The sequence below is a fragment of the Pelodiscus sinensis genome, chromosome 1 (genome assembly GCF_049634645.1).
Source record: "Pelodiscus sinensis isolate JC-2024 chromosome 1, ASM4963464v1, whole genome shotgun sequence".
Taxonomy (NCBI): domain Eukaryota; kingdom Metazoa; phylum Chordata; order Testudines; family Trionychidae; genus Pelodiscus; species Pelodiscus sinensis.
The window spans coordinates 209,088,419-209,104,729 of NC_134711.1; the positions used below are offsets into that span (position 1 = coordinate 209,088,419).

The 16,311-nt window shown below is 40.8% G+C and overlaps 1 protein-coding gene across 6 annotated transcripts in view; it reads left to right on the forward strand.

The window, feature by feature from the left end:
• Nucleotides 1-16,311, forward strand: part of ADGRG2 (adhesion G protein-coupled receptor G2) — a 77,401-nt gene that overhangs the window by 14,591 nt on the left and 46,499 nt on the right. For all 6 annotated transcript variants that reach the window (XM_075913798.1, XM_075913796.1, XM_075913797.1 and 3 more), the window contains exons 2-3: nucleotides 3,887-4,005; nucleotides 16,072-16,125. In XM_075913798.1, coding sequence (XP_075769913.1) covers nucleotides 3,888-4,005; nucleotides 16,072-16,125 — 172 coding nt within the window. In that variant the 5' untranslated portion in view covers nucleotide 3,887. The remainder of the gene's footprint in view (nucleotides 1-3,886; nucleotides 4,006-16,071; nucleotides 16,126-16,311) is intronic.

Below are 16,311 nucleotides of genomic sequence, written 5' to 3' on the forward strand. Positions count from 1 at the left end.
CTCGGGCTGCAAATGTATTCTTATTACTAGAAAACATGGTTTCCAAGTGATTGAATTATCACATTACTGTACACATTGTTTTTCAGAGGTTAGGCATAGCTATTGGAGTATAATTTGTATAGTAGTATTGTGTTCAGTTTGGGAATAAACACGTCTTGGTATGTTATCATAGGTGTCTAGTTTCTTGTAATCAGGAATGAATGTAAGGAAGGAATTGAATGTGGATAAAGTAGGAGCCTTGTGCATCAGTATTTTATGTGACATACAATAAGAAATTTCCTCCAATACTGTTGAGGGGTTCTGACAGATGCCACTTGAGACATTTCCTAGAATTCAGGGAAAAACAAATCAATTGTTGGGTTCTAGGTAGAACAATCTATATGTGCTGTGTTTGTTGTCTGAAGATATCAGTATGGGTAAATCTCTTGCCTTACATATGAAAGGATTTACCTGTAAAACCAGAGAATTGGTTTACAGCTTGATTTTTGTTAGAGGGAGACAGAGGGTGAGGTCTGGGGAAATTCTCAAGGTAATGGCTGTATACCTATACCTTTTGAATGCACACCTATTTTATTTACAAATCCCAATAAATAATAAAAATATATTACAGCATCACATCAAGACCCTTCAGAGTTTAACAACTGATATCATTCCTAGGTTATACACATAAAAAACATGTAAGCACAATGGTTTTCATAACAGCCTTGGGACAATTAAAGTAATTCTGCAGTTCAATCAAATGAAAATATATAGTTTTATTTTTAGAAATTGTAACAGAGGTGGGCTGGAGAGTGACTTGGAATACTTTTCCTGTGAATCTCTGCAGTGCTTGTTTGCCTTTGGGTTCTGGTATTTCTTGAATTGCTTAATTTTTTTATATTACAACTCATTCTTGCTAAGATTCATAATTTTATGTTTGCTAACTCTGCCATTCTAATGATTTTTTTTCTTCAGTTTTAGGCACTTATTCTTTGGGCAACTGAGTTTTCCTTTAAAGGCTATTTCTTTGTGCTGTTTAATATCTGAAGAACATAAAAATGCCCAGACTGGGTCAGACCAAAGGTTCATCTGGCCCCACTGTCCTCCATCAGTGGCCAATGGCAGGTGCCCCAAAGGGAATGAACAGAACAGATAATCAACAAGTGATCCCTCCCCTATCATCCATTCCCAGCCTCTGACAAACAGAGGCTAGGTGCACCATTCCTGCCCATCTGGCTAATAGCCATTGCTGGACCAATCTTCCATGATTTTATCTAGTTCTTTTTTGAACCCTGTTAAGGTCTGGTCTTCACAACATTCTCTGGCAAGGAGTTCCATGGGCTGACTGTGGATTGCATGAAGAAATTATTCCTTTTGTTTGTTTTAAATCTGCTACCTATTAATTTCATTTGGTTACTACTAGTTCTTGTGTTACGGGAACAAGTAAATAACTTTTCCTTATTCACGTTTTCCACACCAATCATTATTTTATAGACCTCTGTCATGTCTCCCCTTATTCTCCTCTCTTCTAAGCTGAAAAGTCCCGGTCTTTTTCAATTTTCCTCATATGGCAACCATTCCAAACCCCTAATAATTTTTGTTGCTCTTTTCTGAACTTTTTCCAATACCAAGGTATCTTTTTTTGAGATTCGGTGCCCATATCTGCATGCTGTATTGGAGATGTGGGTGTACCATGGATTTATATGGAGGCAATAAGATATTCTCTGTCTTATTCTCTATTCCTTTTTAAATTATTCCTCATAAATAAAAAATATTGGGGCATTTCTTCCATATGAAGATTTCAGGGTGATTGTACAGTGTTCCAAATGATAGGCTGTATTCAGTGTCCCCAAAATGCCTATAATATACTACTGTCATCTTCCCTATCCATCTACCTAAACCAACTGTTCCCAACTACCATGGTATTTCTTTTGCACTAGAAACACTGGTTACTATATAGCTATTGGAAGCTCTGGCTGATTTTCATGTTATCTTGTTCTAATTAAAGTATTTCAGGCTATTATTTTATGTACTTGACTTGACCGTGCATTTGAGTGATAAAAACAGATTGCTTCTATACTTTCCAACCACTTTTTTTCTGTTAATTTCTTCTGCTTGGTCCAATCCTTTACAGCGCAGCTGGCCCTTTCCAAAGTGGACACATTTGATCTTTACCTCTCAGATAATAATCCCAATAACACATTCTGATAGACCTTTTAATATCAATGCCTTCTTACAAGTAATTGTAAAGTGGAATACACAGTCACTGGACAAGATTTTAAAAAATAAGTGCCTAAAGTTTTAAACATCTAAATAGATTCTCTTTATTTTCAAAAGTGCTGAGCTCCTAACAATTGTCATTGTTTTGTATGGCTTTGTACTGCTCCCATCTCCTCCCATCAGCACTTGTCTGTCATGGTTTGTGTGTGGTAACTATTCAACTTGTACTAATAAAATGTTTTCATAAATGTGAATGCTTGTAATGGCCTATTTTTCAGCTTTAACCTAAATATAAGTTTACAAGGAAGATCTTCTTGCAAATAGGAAGGATCCTTTTATAGCCTAAAATACTGTGTGCAGAAATATAGTGTATTTTGAAGTAATATCTAATATAAGTGTGATAGTGGGGTGCCAAGGTCTGTAGAATATTTGATCTACAGGCAGTCCCCGACTTACGCGGATCCGACTTATGTCGGATCCGCAGTTATGAATGGGGCTTCCCCAGAGTACACGGACTGCGGGACCTCGCGGTCCTGCCGCCCGTGTACTCTGGGGCTTTCTCTGCGTCTCCCTGGTCTGCAGACCAGGAAGACGCAGAGCAAAGCCGCGGAGGGGCTCGGGCAGCCCAGGGGCGCCTGGGCTGCCCGAGCCCCCCCACTCGTCCCCCCCCCCGCAGCTTTGCAAAGCCGCGGGAAGCCGGCAGCGGAGCAGTCCAGGCGCGCCTGGGCTGCCTCGCTGCCTGAGCCCCCCCGCAGCTTTGCAAAGCCGCGGGGAAGCCGGCAGCGGCGCAGACCAGGGAGACGGGGAGCAAAGCCGCAGAGGACCCAGGCGGCGGGACCGCCGCCCGTGTCTTCCTGGTCTGCTGGGGTGGGTGGGGCGCAGCTAATACGCCCCCCCCCCCCCCAGCAGACTAGGCTTTTCTCCGGACGCCTGTGGCAGAGCAGCTGGGGTGCTGCCGGTTGGTCCCGCAGCGCCGCTCTGGGCGCTACTGGTCCAACCCAGCAGCACCCCAGCTGCTCTGGTCCTGATTCAGCCGCTGCTGGTCAGTTTCAGCAGCGGCTGAATCAGGACGCCTGGGGCAGAGGAGATGGGGTGCTGCTGGGTTGGTCCAGTAGTGCCGAGGAGCGGCGCTACTGGAGCAACCCAGCAGCACCCCAGCTGCTCTGCCCCAGGCTTCTTGGAATCAGCTGCTGATCAATTTCAGCAGCAGCTGACTTGGGGACGCTTGGGGTTCTTAAGTTGATTCTGTATGTAAGTCAGAACTGGCGGTCAGTTTCAGCAGCGGCTGAATCTGGACGCCAGTTCCGACTTACATACAGATTCAACTTAAGAACAAACCTACAGTCCCTATCTTGTACGTAACCCGGGGACTTCCTGTATATATTACAGAGACATATTATATGTATTAAAGTCTGTGGGATTTATTTTACATTGTAATATAATCCCTCCAGTTTGCAACAAGGACACGTGTAAGCTTAATATTTAGTTATAGCAAAAAAATAAGAGACACTTCACAATTTCTGGGTCATGGCAAATAGGAAGAATGTAAGCCCCATTTATGTAGAAATGGCAGAGTTGAAAAGATACACATTCGTGTCTGGGAAGTATCATTTAATGTAATGTATGCAATTCTTTTCTTTTGCTGATCTTTGTTATAAAATATGATTGTCCCCCTTGTCTGTTCTAGAATGATTGCCTGTGGAGTGCAGTACTGCTGTGCTGGCAAAGTGCAGGACCTTTTACTGAAATTCAAGATTGCTCTAGGTATCATTTTACTCCACGTGTTTTTGGCTACATCGGACACAAGTAAGATATCTTTTTCCTTACTCATTCACTCAACATTGTGTGCGTGTGTGTGTTTGTGTGAGAGACAGACAAAGAGAGAGAGAGAGAGATTGTTAATCAATGTTAATTTTAGGGTTTTTTCCACATATGCTCATGATTGGCCAAATTCTGCTCCCATTGAAATTTTTGATAGTATTCCCATAGCATCAAAAGGAGTAGTTAGGTCAAAGCCGAGCACTTTTGGAATATCAAACCCTACATCTACATTCTTTCTTTGTTGCTAATAAGAACATCATCTATTAGTAATTTCTCATTACCTATAGGTGAGAAAAAATAAAAATGCAATGTCTTTAATAACAATACACCATAGAGATAGTGTAATAGCTTCTGTGTCATTCCTGCTCTTTGACTATTGAGTGTGGCTTGAAAAAAAGTGGTGAGATCCAAAGTGTGGGACAAAATCATGTACCAGAATTGGCAATATTATGTTGTTTCTGTGATAATGAACTAATGTAAGGATGTTCTTTACAGAGTTATTGTATTTCTAATAAAAATAAGGGAAATAGTATTGCTTTGTGTATGTGGCCCAAGTGATATAGGAGATCACTAATAGAAATAAAATTCCAATCTCTGTCACTAACTGGCTCTCTTACTTTGAACTAGTAATTTAATTTCGCTGTACCTCAGTTTCCTTTTCTAATGCTGCTTGTTCTCCTTTGTAGAGCATTTTTAAATCTGAGGTGATATATAATATATGAAACATACATATATGTATTTTATAACGCCTTACACTTAATTTTAGAAACAGACTCTTATGTTCTGTCATGTATTTATACTATAGACTCTAATATAACCCTCCATAATCAATGGTGTCACATAATTTGCTATGTTTGCTAAATGTGTTTAAATGTCTAAAAACTCTGACTTCCTGGAGTGCAAATACATGACAGAACATAGGAGTCCGTTTCTAAAATTAAGTGTAAGGTGTTATAAAATACACAATATATGAAACATATGCATACAGATATGTATCACTAGAAGGTTGGACTTAGGTAAAATGGATGAGTTCTGAAACAGATTGAAGTTCTCCAGGTGTCTCTTACTCATATGTACACCAGAGAGAGGTGCCTTGAACTATTATCTCTATAAAAGGTATAATATTTTTAGAGCTCTGGAAGAGCAGGGGGAGGGATGTCTCTTCCTACATCTACACAAAAGCGCTCTCTCTAATGCACCTAACCTGGTAAATAAGTTCCTCAATGGCTCTAGTTTCACCCCACCCTGAATTTTTGTCTTTTCGGCTGCCAACGTCAGTAGCTATTCTTCCTCACCTCACTATGCCTGTTTCTTGGTTATATACACAAGAAAGAGAAGGTTGAGAAGGACTCCTTGCACTCTCTCTGATTTCTAGAATACCCACACCAGCTGGCATAATTTATCCCCAAATAGACAAGTAGATCTGAGGGTAAAAAGGAGGGACAAAAATAATAGTAAGCAAGTAAATTTTATTTTCAGACTTCCCAGGCATTCAAGATAAATGTATGTGAATCATTTAAAAATATTTTATATACTTTCTTAAATTTTTAGTGAAACAAAATTACAAAATGTGTAAGGTATTTAATGATTAGTTATAATGGCTCTTGTAAGTCAGATGTGTTAACAATTGACAAGCACTTTAGGTAAATTAATAACTTACCCTCCTGCTTATGTGCCAGATCCTGGCAACATATAAACACCTGGTCATCTTTACTCATGGGAGTAGTCAGTTCTAGTGCAGCCTTACTAATGTAAATAACTCATGTGCTTAAGTATTTACAGGATTTGCTCCTGCGTTTGTTGTTTCTAATTACTTACTAATGAATATTTGTATTTGCTTATTGATACCAGTTATTATGCACTTGATTATCTTTGCAGGAGCACAAAGGGTACACGTGTTTAATATATAATACTGTTCTTTCACTTAACTAGTGAGACATTTAAATAATATATTCCTTTGAAAATAACTGAATGTATCTAGTTGTTGTAGTAATGCTTAGGACAGCACATTTAATTGTTATTTTCCAGTTTGGGAAAATGTTGAGAATTCAAGCTCATGTCTGTTAAAGATGAATATATTGAGAGCCAGTGCTTCCCACTCATGAAAGATGTCAAGTGCTATATTACAGTAGAAGCCACTCAAAGGTCATTTTTGCCAACTATCATTATTACATAGATTTTACATAGCGGGACAAACTCGTAATCAGATACCACTGTTTAGCAGAGATCATTCAATTACCTTTCTGCTTATTTATGAAGGTAATTTATCAAAAGCACAGAAAGGGATTTCTATTACACATAAATGCCAGAATGACATTAGCTTTGGAAAGATGAGCATATTTGGACAGTGACTCATATCTCAGTGTTTGATTTGCCAAATTATTCTCCATTCACATGCAAGAGGGTTGGTTTTTTGAGCTAAGAGAAAAATGTCAGAGCAATCAATTCTGATGATGATTATATTTTATCATTGGGGCTTGGTGTACCAGCAAGGCATTGTAGAAGATGGTGTACAGAAAAGAAGTAAAAATACTGTCCCTGATCCAAAGAGCTTTAGTTTTTGTTTATGATAGGAAACAACTCTGGATACAAGAATGGAGTTGCCAGGTGTCCGGTATTCACCCAGTATTTTTGCCTCCTGTCTGGTAAAAAAATTCAGAGAATACTGGACATCTGAGATGGAGGAGTAACAGTTAATTCAAGGGAAGGATTTTGGATCGCCTCCATGCGGCAAGTTAAATCGGGCGACTGGCATTTCAAAATGGTGACTGGCCGCGAATATGCTAATATGCATATATTTAAATCCCGCGCTTCATTAGCAACTTCGATATGCTTCATTTGCCTCCCCAGTCCGAACTAGGGGGCAAGTGTAGACTTACCCTGAGAGCTGTATAGTTATTTCAAACTGTTCCAGTCACTGAGAGACTGTGGAATAATTTACAGGATCAATACTTTCAATATTCACATGGCGCTGTGCTATCTCAAAGCCTTTACAAGCAGATGGAACAGATAAACAAAAACAAAAATCAAGACGACAAAAGGGAAAAAGGAACATTTCTTGAAATATAATATGGGCAAAGTTTATGTAAATAATCTAGAACTGTTAATACATATGGTCATTAAAATGTTGTATTAAAAAGTCATGATACAATAATTTATTTAAAAGTTATATTTTCTTTATTTAGCTTGGGATGATTTCCTAGGATGTTAGAGAACTGTTTATAAGACTGTATGTGAAGATGCTTGGTCTCTGTCACCAGGAATTCATGTACCTGTCCTGAAATAATTCACACTCTGTGTGTACCTTAAGTTAGAGACTTCTGGTGATCCCTGGACTGCTTTTGTATTACAGTGGCAGCCCGTCCATAGGTGCGAACTAGGCGGTTGCCTAGGGTGCCAAATTAAACGGCTGTTGCCTAAGAGATAAAGTGGGTGAGGTGATATCTTTAGTGCATAAACTTCTGTTAGTGAAAGAGAAAAGCTTTCAAGCTTACACGGAACTCTTCTTCAGGTCTGGGAAAGGTACTCTGAGACCTGAAGCAGAGCCCTGTGTAATCTCAAAGCTTGTTTCTTTCATCAACAGAAGCTGGTTCAATCAAAGTTATTACTTCACTCATATTATCACTCTTCATGTCTTCCAAAGATCCTACCCCCTTTCTTCAGCAAAAGAGGGAGATATTAAATGCTGTTGTTTCTAATATTAAAAATAGCAAGCAGGAAAAAAAGTTGTTTGGAAAAGGGTGGGAGTAGAAACAGGGGTAAGCTATGAAATTATTCTAAAAATGTCTAATCTAATTTACTATTTATTTTTAGGGAGAATTCTTAGGTAATGGTTCCTATATATGTTTCAACAAGGCATTTTTGAAGTCTCTCTCGTGCCACTTGTCTCTGTCTTGAAAGCAGCAGTCCCTTTTCCTTTTGGGCAGGGAAGGGTGATGTAATTTGACAAATGTATTGTTGCTCTTGAAGAATTTTAGAAGTATATCAGATTTGGACATTTTTGTCCATTAATAAGCATAATAAGACTTACATTTAAGTGTCTGACTGGATTCTCTTCCAACTTTCCTAAAGTTCACTTTTGAGATGAAGGCCAAACAAAAAAAGCTTCAGTCCATAAAGACAGTTATGGGTATGTGAAAACTTTATAATAGTCATAATAGAGTTATATTAGGAATAAGAACATATTCTCAACTATCCTGAAGAAAAAGATCTGAAGGGAAGAGAAGTTAATATTCTTAGTGTACCTTTGAAAAGAAAAATATTGTGTGATTTCTTACAATCTGTATCATCACACAATTGGCTTATATTGAATCTGTGATCCAGTATTACCCCCAGACCCTTTTCAGAAATACTATTGCTTAGCAAGTTATTCTCCATTTTGTATTTGTACATTTGATTTTTTTGTTCCTAAGTCTAGTACTTTGCATTTATATTTACTGAATTTCATCTTGTTCATTTCTAAACAATTCTCCAATTTTTCAAGGTAATTTTGAATTTTAACTCTGTCTTCCAAAGTGCTTACAACCTTCCCAGCTTGGTGTCTGCAAATTTTATAAATATACTCTTCAGTCTGTTTTCCATGTCATTAGTGAAAATATTTCATAGTACTGGAGCCAGGTAAGACCCTTTGTAGATACATGCTCCCAGTATGACAATGAAGTATTGATACTCACGAAGAATAGTTATGTCTTTTCAACTAGTTGCTCACCCACTTCACCATACTTTCATCTAGACTAGACCTTGTCTAGTTTGCTTATAGACACAATGAAAATTTGCCACCTGAAATTGACATTTCAACATAAAATGTCATTGTATTTAGTTTTTATTTTTAACCCAATCCCAAAACCCCTCAAAATATATTTTATTTCTATTTGAAATAACATTTTTCATGGCAGTTCTTGCTGGCAAATATAATTATTTTATTGGAATTGACATTTTTCCACAAAAAATAATTGAATTTTGATTAAACTGTATTTTTCAGTGGAAAGACTGTTAGCACAATTTTTTTGATCTAAGATCAATCTATATTTGTGTTAATGTGATTGCATAATGCACCTGTGAGTGAAAATGACCTAACACTCGGGACCTGACTTCAGGAATTGGTTCTTGGCCATGTGCGATTTAACATTTTTTCCTCAATGACCTGATATCTCAGCATAAAATCATCACTGTTAAATTTTGCAGATGACACATAATTGGGGAGTGAAAAATAATAAAAAAAGACAGGTCAAAGTTATAGAGCAATCTGGATTGCTTAGTAAGCTGGGAGCAAGCAAACATGCATCTTATATGGCAAAATGTATACATCTAAGAACAATGAATGCAAGCTATATTTATAGGATGGATGACTCTATCCCGGGACACAGTGATCTGAAAAAGAGTTGGGATACATGGCAGATAATCAACAGAACATGAAATCCTAGTACAGTAAAACTCCAGTTGTCTGGCATCCAGTGGTCTGGCACTCCTGATAGTCCGACACCACCTGGAACCCGGAAGTGCTCCCAGCGGCCGGACAATTGGAGCTGCTCTGCCCCGGGCTTCCCCGTGTCAGCCGCTGGTCAGTTTCAGCAGCAGCTGATTTGGGGACGCCTGGGGCAGAGCAGCTGGGGTGCTGCCAGCTTGGTCCCGCAACGCCGCCCTCAATTCCCCCCACCCCACCCCAGACCCCTCATAGCCCCTCCCCTTCCGATAGTCTGGCATATCTGATAATCCGGCACCCCCTGGGTCCTAAAGGTGCCAGATTATCGGAAGTTTACTGTACTACACTGTGGCCAAAAAAGATAACAAGCTTTGGATACATAAACAGGAATCTCAAGTAGGAGTAGGGAGGCTGTACTACCTCTGTAATTGACACTGTTGAAACTATTACTGAATACTGTGTCCAGTTCTGTTGGCCACAATTCAAGATGAGTGTTGATATGTTGTAGAAGGGACAGAGAACTGACATGAGAACTCCCCTTAGGAAGGAACACTCAGTTTCATACAGAGAGCATGGGAAGCGACTGTCTAGGAAGGAGAACCGCAGAAAGGGATCTAGGGGTCATAGTGAACGAAAAGCTAAATATGAGTCAATTGTGTGACACTGTTGAAAAAAAGCAAACATGATTCTGGGATGCATTATCAGGAGTGTTGTGAGCAAGACACAAGTAGTAACTCCTCCGCTCTACTCTGCACCAGTTAGGCCTCAGTTGGAGTATTGTGTCCAGTTCTGGGCACCACATTTCAAGAAAGATGTGGAGACACTGGAGAAGGTTCAGAGAAGAGCAACAAGAATGATTAAAGGTCTAGAAAACATGACCTATGAGGGAAAGACTGAAAGAACTGGGTTTGTTTAGTTTAGAAAAGAGAAGAGTGAGAGTGGACATGAAACCAATTTTCAAGTATCTAAAAGGGTGTTGCAAGGAGGAGGGATAAAAATTGTTCTCCTTGGCCTCTGACGGTAGGACAAGAAGCAATGGGCTTAAACTGCAGCAAAGGAGATTTAGGTTGGACGTTAGAAAAAACTTCCTAACTGTCAGGGTGGTTAAACACTGGAATAAATTGCTTAGGGCAGGGATTCCCAAACTTTGACACGGGGACCAGTAAATCCATTCACAAACTTTTGGAGGGCCAGTAACAGTCATTTGCATATTTGCATATTCATTAATCAAATGATGAATATTCAAATAAGTTGTTTCTGGTTCTCTCAAAGCCCCCAGTGCCAGCTATAGCAAAGCTTTTGATATGGTCACCCACAATATTCTTGCCAGCAAGTTAAGGAATATGGATTGGATAAATGGCATGTAAGACAGACAGAAAGCTGGTTAGACCAGGGTTTCCCAAACTTTTTACTTTAGTTGGAACCCTTTTTTTCCCTGTACTGTTTTTTGCAGCCCAAAAATATAAACACATAAAAAACAAACTGAGAAAATACCAGACATATAAGATGTCTGGTATTTTCTCATTAGGTAAGTTGTATTATTACTAGATGTATCAGTTTGTAGTTTCGAACTGCCTGGCTGGTAAATGTGCTCAGACTGCATGAGTGTGTCTATCAGCCAGCCAGACAGTTCGCAACTACTCGAGGGGGTGTGAGGGGAGGAGGGGTAGAGGCACAATAGAATCCCCGGGCTGGACTCACTCATGCTTTGCGGGGGGGGGGGGGGGGGAGATGAGGGGCAGCGCCCCGTGATCCGCATATGGTTGGGTCAATCCCACTCCCTGCTGGTTGATTCGCTCCCCCCGCTGCGCCTCCGGCCAGCCCCACTTCCCCCAATCGTCTCCCGGACAGCCAGTTCTCTCCCCTTCTTCTCCCAATCTCCCTTGGCCAGTCCCGCTGCCCACGTCCAGCCCTGCTTCCAGCGGCCTCTTCTCCCCCCCTCCCCCATCTTCCCCGGCCAGCTCCCTACCCCCAACCTCACGCCCTCCGGCAGCCCTGCTTCCGCCATCCCCCCCCCATCTCTCTCAGACAGTTCTGATGCCCCAGGCACGCCCTGCTTCCAGCAGCCGCTTCTCCCCTACTCCTCCTCCCGATCTCCCGGCCAGCCTCCTGCCCAGCTCTGCTTCTGCCGGCTGCCCCTCCCCCAATCTCCCTGGCCCGCCCTGATTCCCCCATCCAGTGCTGCTTCTGATGGCTGGCTCTCCCTTCCGACCTTCCCTAGCTACACATCTGCCGGGAGTCGGAAGATCCCGCTGCAGACTCCGCCCAGGCTGGCCAAGGGCTTGGTGGACCCGGTGCCACACAGGCACTCTGGGAGCCCGGAACACCCCAGCAACCAGGCTGAGGCCTGATACTTTTTTCCTGTGTCCCGGTATCGGGCCGTGGCCCATAGTTTGGGAAACGCTGGCTTACGGGGGTTGTGGAATCTCCACCACAGCAGATATTTAAGAGCAGGTTGGGTAGACATTTATCAGGGATGATCTACACAGTGCTGGAGGGGACTTGACCTCTTGAGGTCCTTTCCAGTTCTAGTGTTCTATGAGGCTGATTGAAGAACCGGAAAACAAGCCTTACAGCAGTGGTCCCCAACCTTTTTAGGTTGTCGGGCGCCAGGGGGCGTGGCCGTTTGCCCGCCGGGCGCCAGGGGGCGGGGACCGGGGGCGACCCCCCCATCCACGTGCCCGGGGGCGGGGCCCCCCATAGCTGCGCGCCGGGGCGGGGCCCCCTCCAAGGGCCGCGTGCCCGGGGCCGGCGCTCCCCCCCTCTCCCGCCGAGCCTGGAGTCCCATCAGCAGAGGGATGGAATTGACCTCCCCTGGTGCAACAAACTCCCTCATTCGGGACCAGTCAGGTCCCGAGGGTGCTGGACCAGGGAGGTCCAACCTGTACAGTTAATTCCCATTCATTTAATTGGAACTGGGGAGCTCAGCAAGAAGTATTCAGCACTTAACAAGGCTGGGCCTGCAGTGAGGAAGCCTGTGCCATTGGTGGATGTTACTTTTCATGCTAGCTTGTGTGCACACTGGAGCATAATTCTCCTTCTCACTCACTTTGACTGTGCAGATTGATCCTAATAATGCTTAATTAACTGTTTCCATCTTCATAATTAGTTTACATATTTTAGAAATTTATATTGTAAAGGTATGAATGTGAGTAGTTGATGGAAAGGAGGTGTCATGTTCTGTGTCCACAGGAAAAGATACACAGACCGCAGCAAATGAGTTGGATTTAGATTGCAAACTTTTCCATGTGGGTGACAAAAGGGTGGTGGAAGAGGTTTATGGATGATACAGATACGGAAAAAGCAGGGAATGAAAGGAGTGGTGACGGATCAATGATAATCATACAGCAATCAGAAAAAAATGGTGTGTAAAGAAAACAAAATAAATCCATTGAAAGTAAATGAAAATACAAAGAAGCAAATTGAGCTGCCACACAGGCAGTAAAGAACACTAAAGAGCGCCCAAGATGATTTGTTTACCCACCTTTAAAATGACCCCTGGTGGCTGACAAAAAGACCTATAGCATTATAAAAACAAGTCGCAGAGGGAAAAAGGATGGCAGTGTAACACCACTGATAAATGATAAGAAGAGACTGTTAGAAGTTGTGGCAAAAGACTTTGGGAGTCTCTTAAATGAGGCCAACACTGTCACAGAGTTGCCAACATGTGGTATGTGAACTTGGCATAGCAGAGGAGATGAAAAATGCTGACCAGGAAATGAAAACCAGTATGCTGGTGGGAACTGATGAAGTGGGCCTGGCGAAAGTCTGCGGGGAAAGAGAGATCTAAGATGGATGAGCAGAGAGTCATTAAAGCTGCATGGCAAGAAAAGAGCTAAGTCCCAGTAAGCGGAAAAGCATCCCTGATGGCTATATGCAATGAGACAGAATGAAGGGCACCTTTAAATCAAAGAAGATCTAGCAGAAATAGCAAGCCTGTGGTATGACCATCTAAACTGGCATGGCATGAAAATGAACATGAATAATATTGAGGACCTTGGAGTCAGTAGGGGTGCCCCACAGAAATGAACTAATTCAGTTCCAATGCTTTAGCAGCTTGGCCACAGAGGATGATGAGTTTGAACATGAGTGAGGAGTGCTGTCAGAGTGTGGAAAGACATCAAGGGTTGTATGTGACTAGCATATGCCACTGGGACTGAAAACACAACTGTATAGAACGATACTGCACCCTGCAATATTTATGGCACAGAAGCATGGGTGATAAAGAGATCATGAGTTCAATGCTTACAGGTATTTTGAGATGCGACGTCTGTGCGCCATAAGAAGAGTTATACAAACAGACATTTAAAATTGAAAGTATTAGGATGAAAGTCAAAGTCCATGAGGGAGCTGACAAAGTCCAGGAAGTGTGACTTCACTGGTTTGGACTCAAGCAGAGGGGCTATGTCTACACTACAAAGAAAAGTCAGACAAACATACACAAATTGCAAACTGCAATTTGCTATCTTTTTCCGCTTTTCTTTCAAAAGAGGCTTCTCCGAAATTTGGTGCGTCTACATAGCACTAAATTTTGGAAAAACCTCCTCTTTCGAGACATCACTTCTTCCTCGTGAAACGAAGTTTACAGGAATGGCGAAAGTGTGCATCCGCTTTTCCAATTTTTTTTTCAGAAAAGCAGATGCTTTCCTTGGACGCAGCATAGCTTTTCCGGGATACCGGAAAAGAGCTGCAGTCTAGACATAGCCAGGATGAGTGAAGGAGACCTGCAGAAATAGCCTGGTAGGTGTGGGTGGAAAGAAAGACACCGAGGAAAGCTGAGAAAGCTGGTTGGATTGCATTAAAGAAGATGGAAAGCAGGTGAATTTTAGTGCTGCCTTGGACAGATGAAGATGGGATGCTTGCATGAAGGTAACCCCAGTGGATGGAACAAGCAGAAGAAGATAATTTATATTGGATTGCGTACACCTTCAAAAACAGCTGTTTTGTTTAGCATCTCATCACTATTTCCCCAAAGTTAATTGAACATATTACTTAAATAATATTACATCTCAAGAAACCTCCATAAACACCAATGTGGAGCTAGAAAGAGTTTTATAGATGGTATCATACCGGATTACAATGGGTACGTCTACACAGCCGCCTTATTTCAGAAGAACTGAAGTTCTTTCAAAATAACAAAGTGTGCATCTACACTACAAGCCATTATTTCTAAATAATGTTGAGATGAAGGACTTCTTACTTTGACTTCTGTATCCCTCTTTTCACAAGGAGTAACAGAAGTCGAAGGAAGAGTGTTCTTCCTTCGACTTCCTGTTGTGTAGACAGCACCAAAAGCCAAATTAAGCTATTTTTACTTTAGCTACACAACTGATGGAGCTGAAGTTGCATAGCTTAATTCAACTTTTACCCTTCAGCAGAAGTGCTCAATAATATTAACTTTGCCAAAGATTTTTACAGAACACCAACTGCTAGAACTCACTTCTTATAGAATTAAATATTGTAATTTGACTTTGATTATATCCTTTTTAGGACTTAAAAAGTATCTGCTTTTTTTTTTGCACTCAGGAATATTATGGGCTGCTTATTCTTACTATAATAAATAGTAATTCTGCATACTTGATATTGGATCATAACATCTTGACTTACAAGGCAATTTTCACAATGCCCTTTTCATGATCATCAAACTGGGGGCTAGATTCTGATTCTCTCACATAGGGCTCATATCTACAGAGTGCTTAACTCTCAATAAGCTATGCAAATTGAGCTACATCCATTGTGACGCTTATTTTGAAACAACTTATCTCGAGTTTAGTGCTTTCTACAAAGCATTTCTTTCAAAATAGAGCACTCTTCCCCCGACTTCCCCGACTCCTCATAAAACAAGGTTTACACAAGTAAGAAAATAAGAAGTCCTCCAACTTGACAACATTTTGACATTATGTCAAAATAACTTCCGGCTGTGTAGATGCAGACTATGTTATTTCAAAATAATACTAATTATTTTGAAATAAAGATGCTATGTAGACATAGCCCTAGAGTCCTACTGATAAAACTGATAAGTGGTGTAATTTCAGTTGAATCAATGACTCCACTGAAGTCCATTTGACTTCAATAGGACTACTGTATTTGTGAGACTAAAGAGATTTGGCACTTTGTTGGAATTTTTAATTGAGAAAATCCTTTCCTTTATCAATAGGGGAGAATAGTAGCTCAAATTTGCAAGTAAAGTGGTGGAAAACTAATATCAAACATACCTGGATAGTTTAAGATCTGAGGATATTTTCTATCTAGACATATTTAATTACTGCCCTTAGTTTAGCTCAAAATTTCATGTCCAGCAAAAATGAGCGGAGATTTCTTTATATTTTGTAATGTAGATTGTCTAATTTCCGTAGAAAAGAGATATTCTTGATTAATATGAGAGTCTCACAGTGATCTTCCTATTGGTTTGGATTGTGTTGGTATTCCAAAAGCGATTTTGTATCTCTCTCCTCTCTTGGAATTTACAAGGTTTTGCTAACATCCCTTTAGGAGGTAGTCATTGCCCTCTACTGGCAAGTACTGCAAGTAATCACTAATGAATGGAAGTCCAATAAAAATGCTTATATTTTTATTTGAATAGATTCAGCTTCCTCCAACAAATTGTGTTACATTTTTCTTTTCTTCAGCAAATATTGTAACATCCAGATCAACAGTTGAAAAATCTTCAGGAACGATTTCTGGTAAGCAAATCACTAACTGTAACATTCTGTTTATTGCGAATTCATGGCAAACAAGCATGGACCTCATGTTAACTGAAGTAATGCAGAAATCCTACTGTGTAAATAAGCTGCAATATTTCTTCACTCTAGTTTTACTTTTTCATAAGAATAAAATTATCTGCACCATCTAGACAAATACTTTTCTTA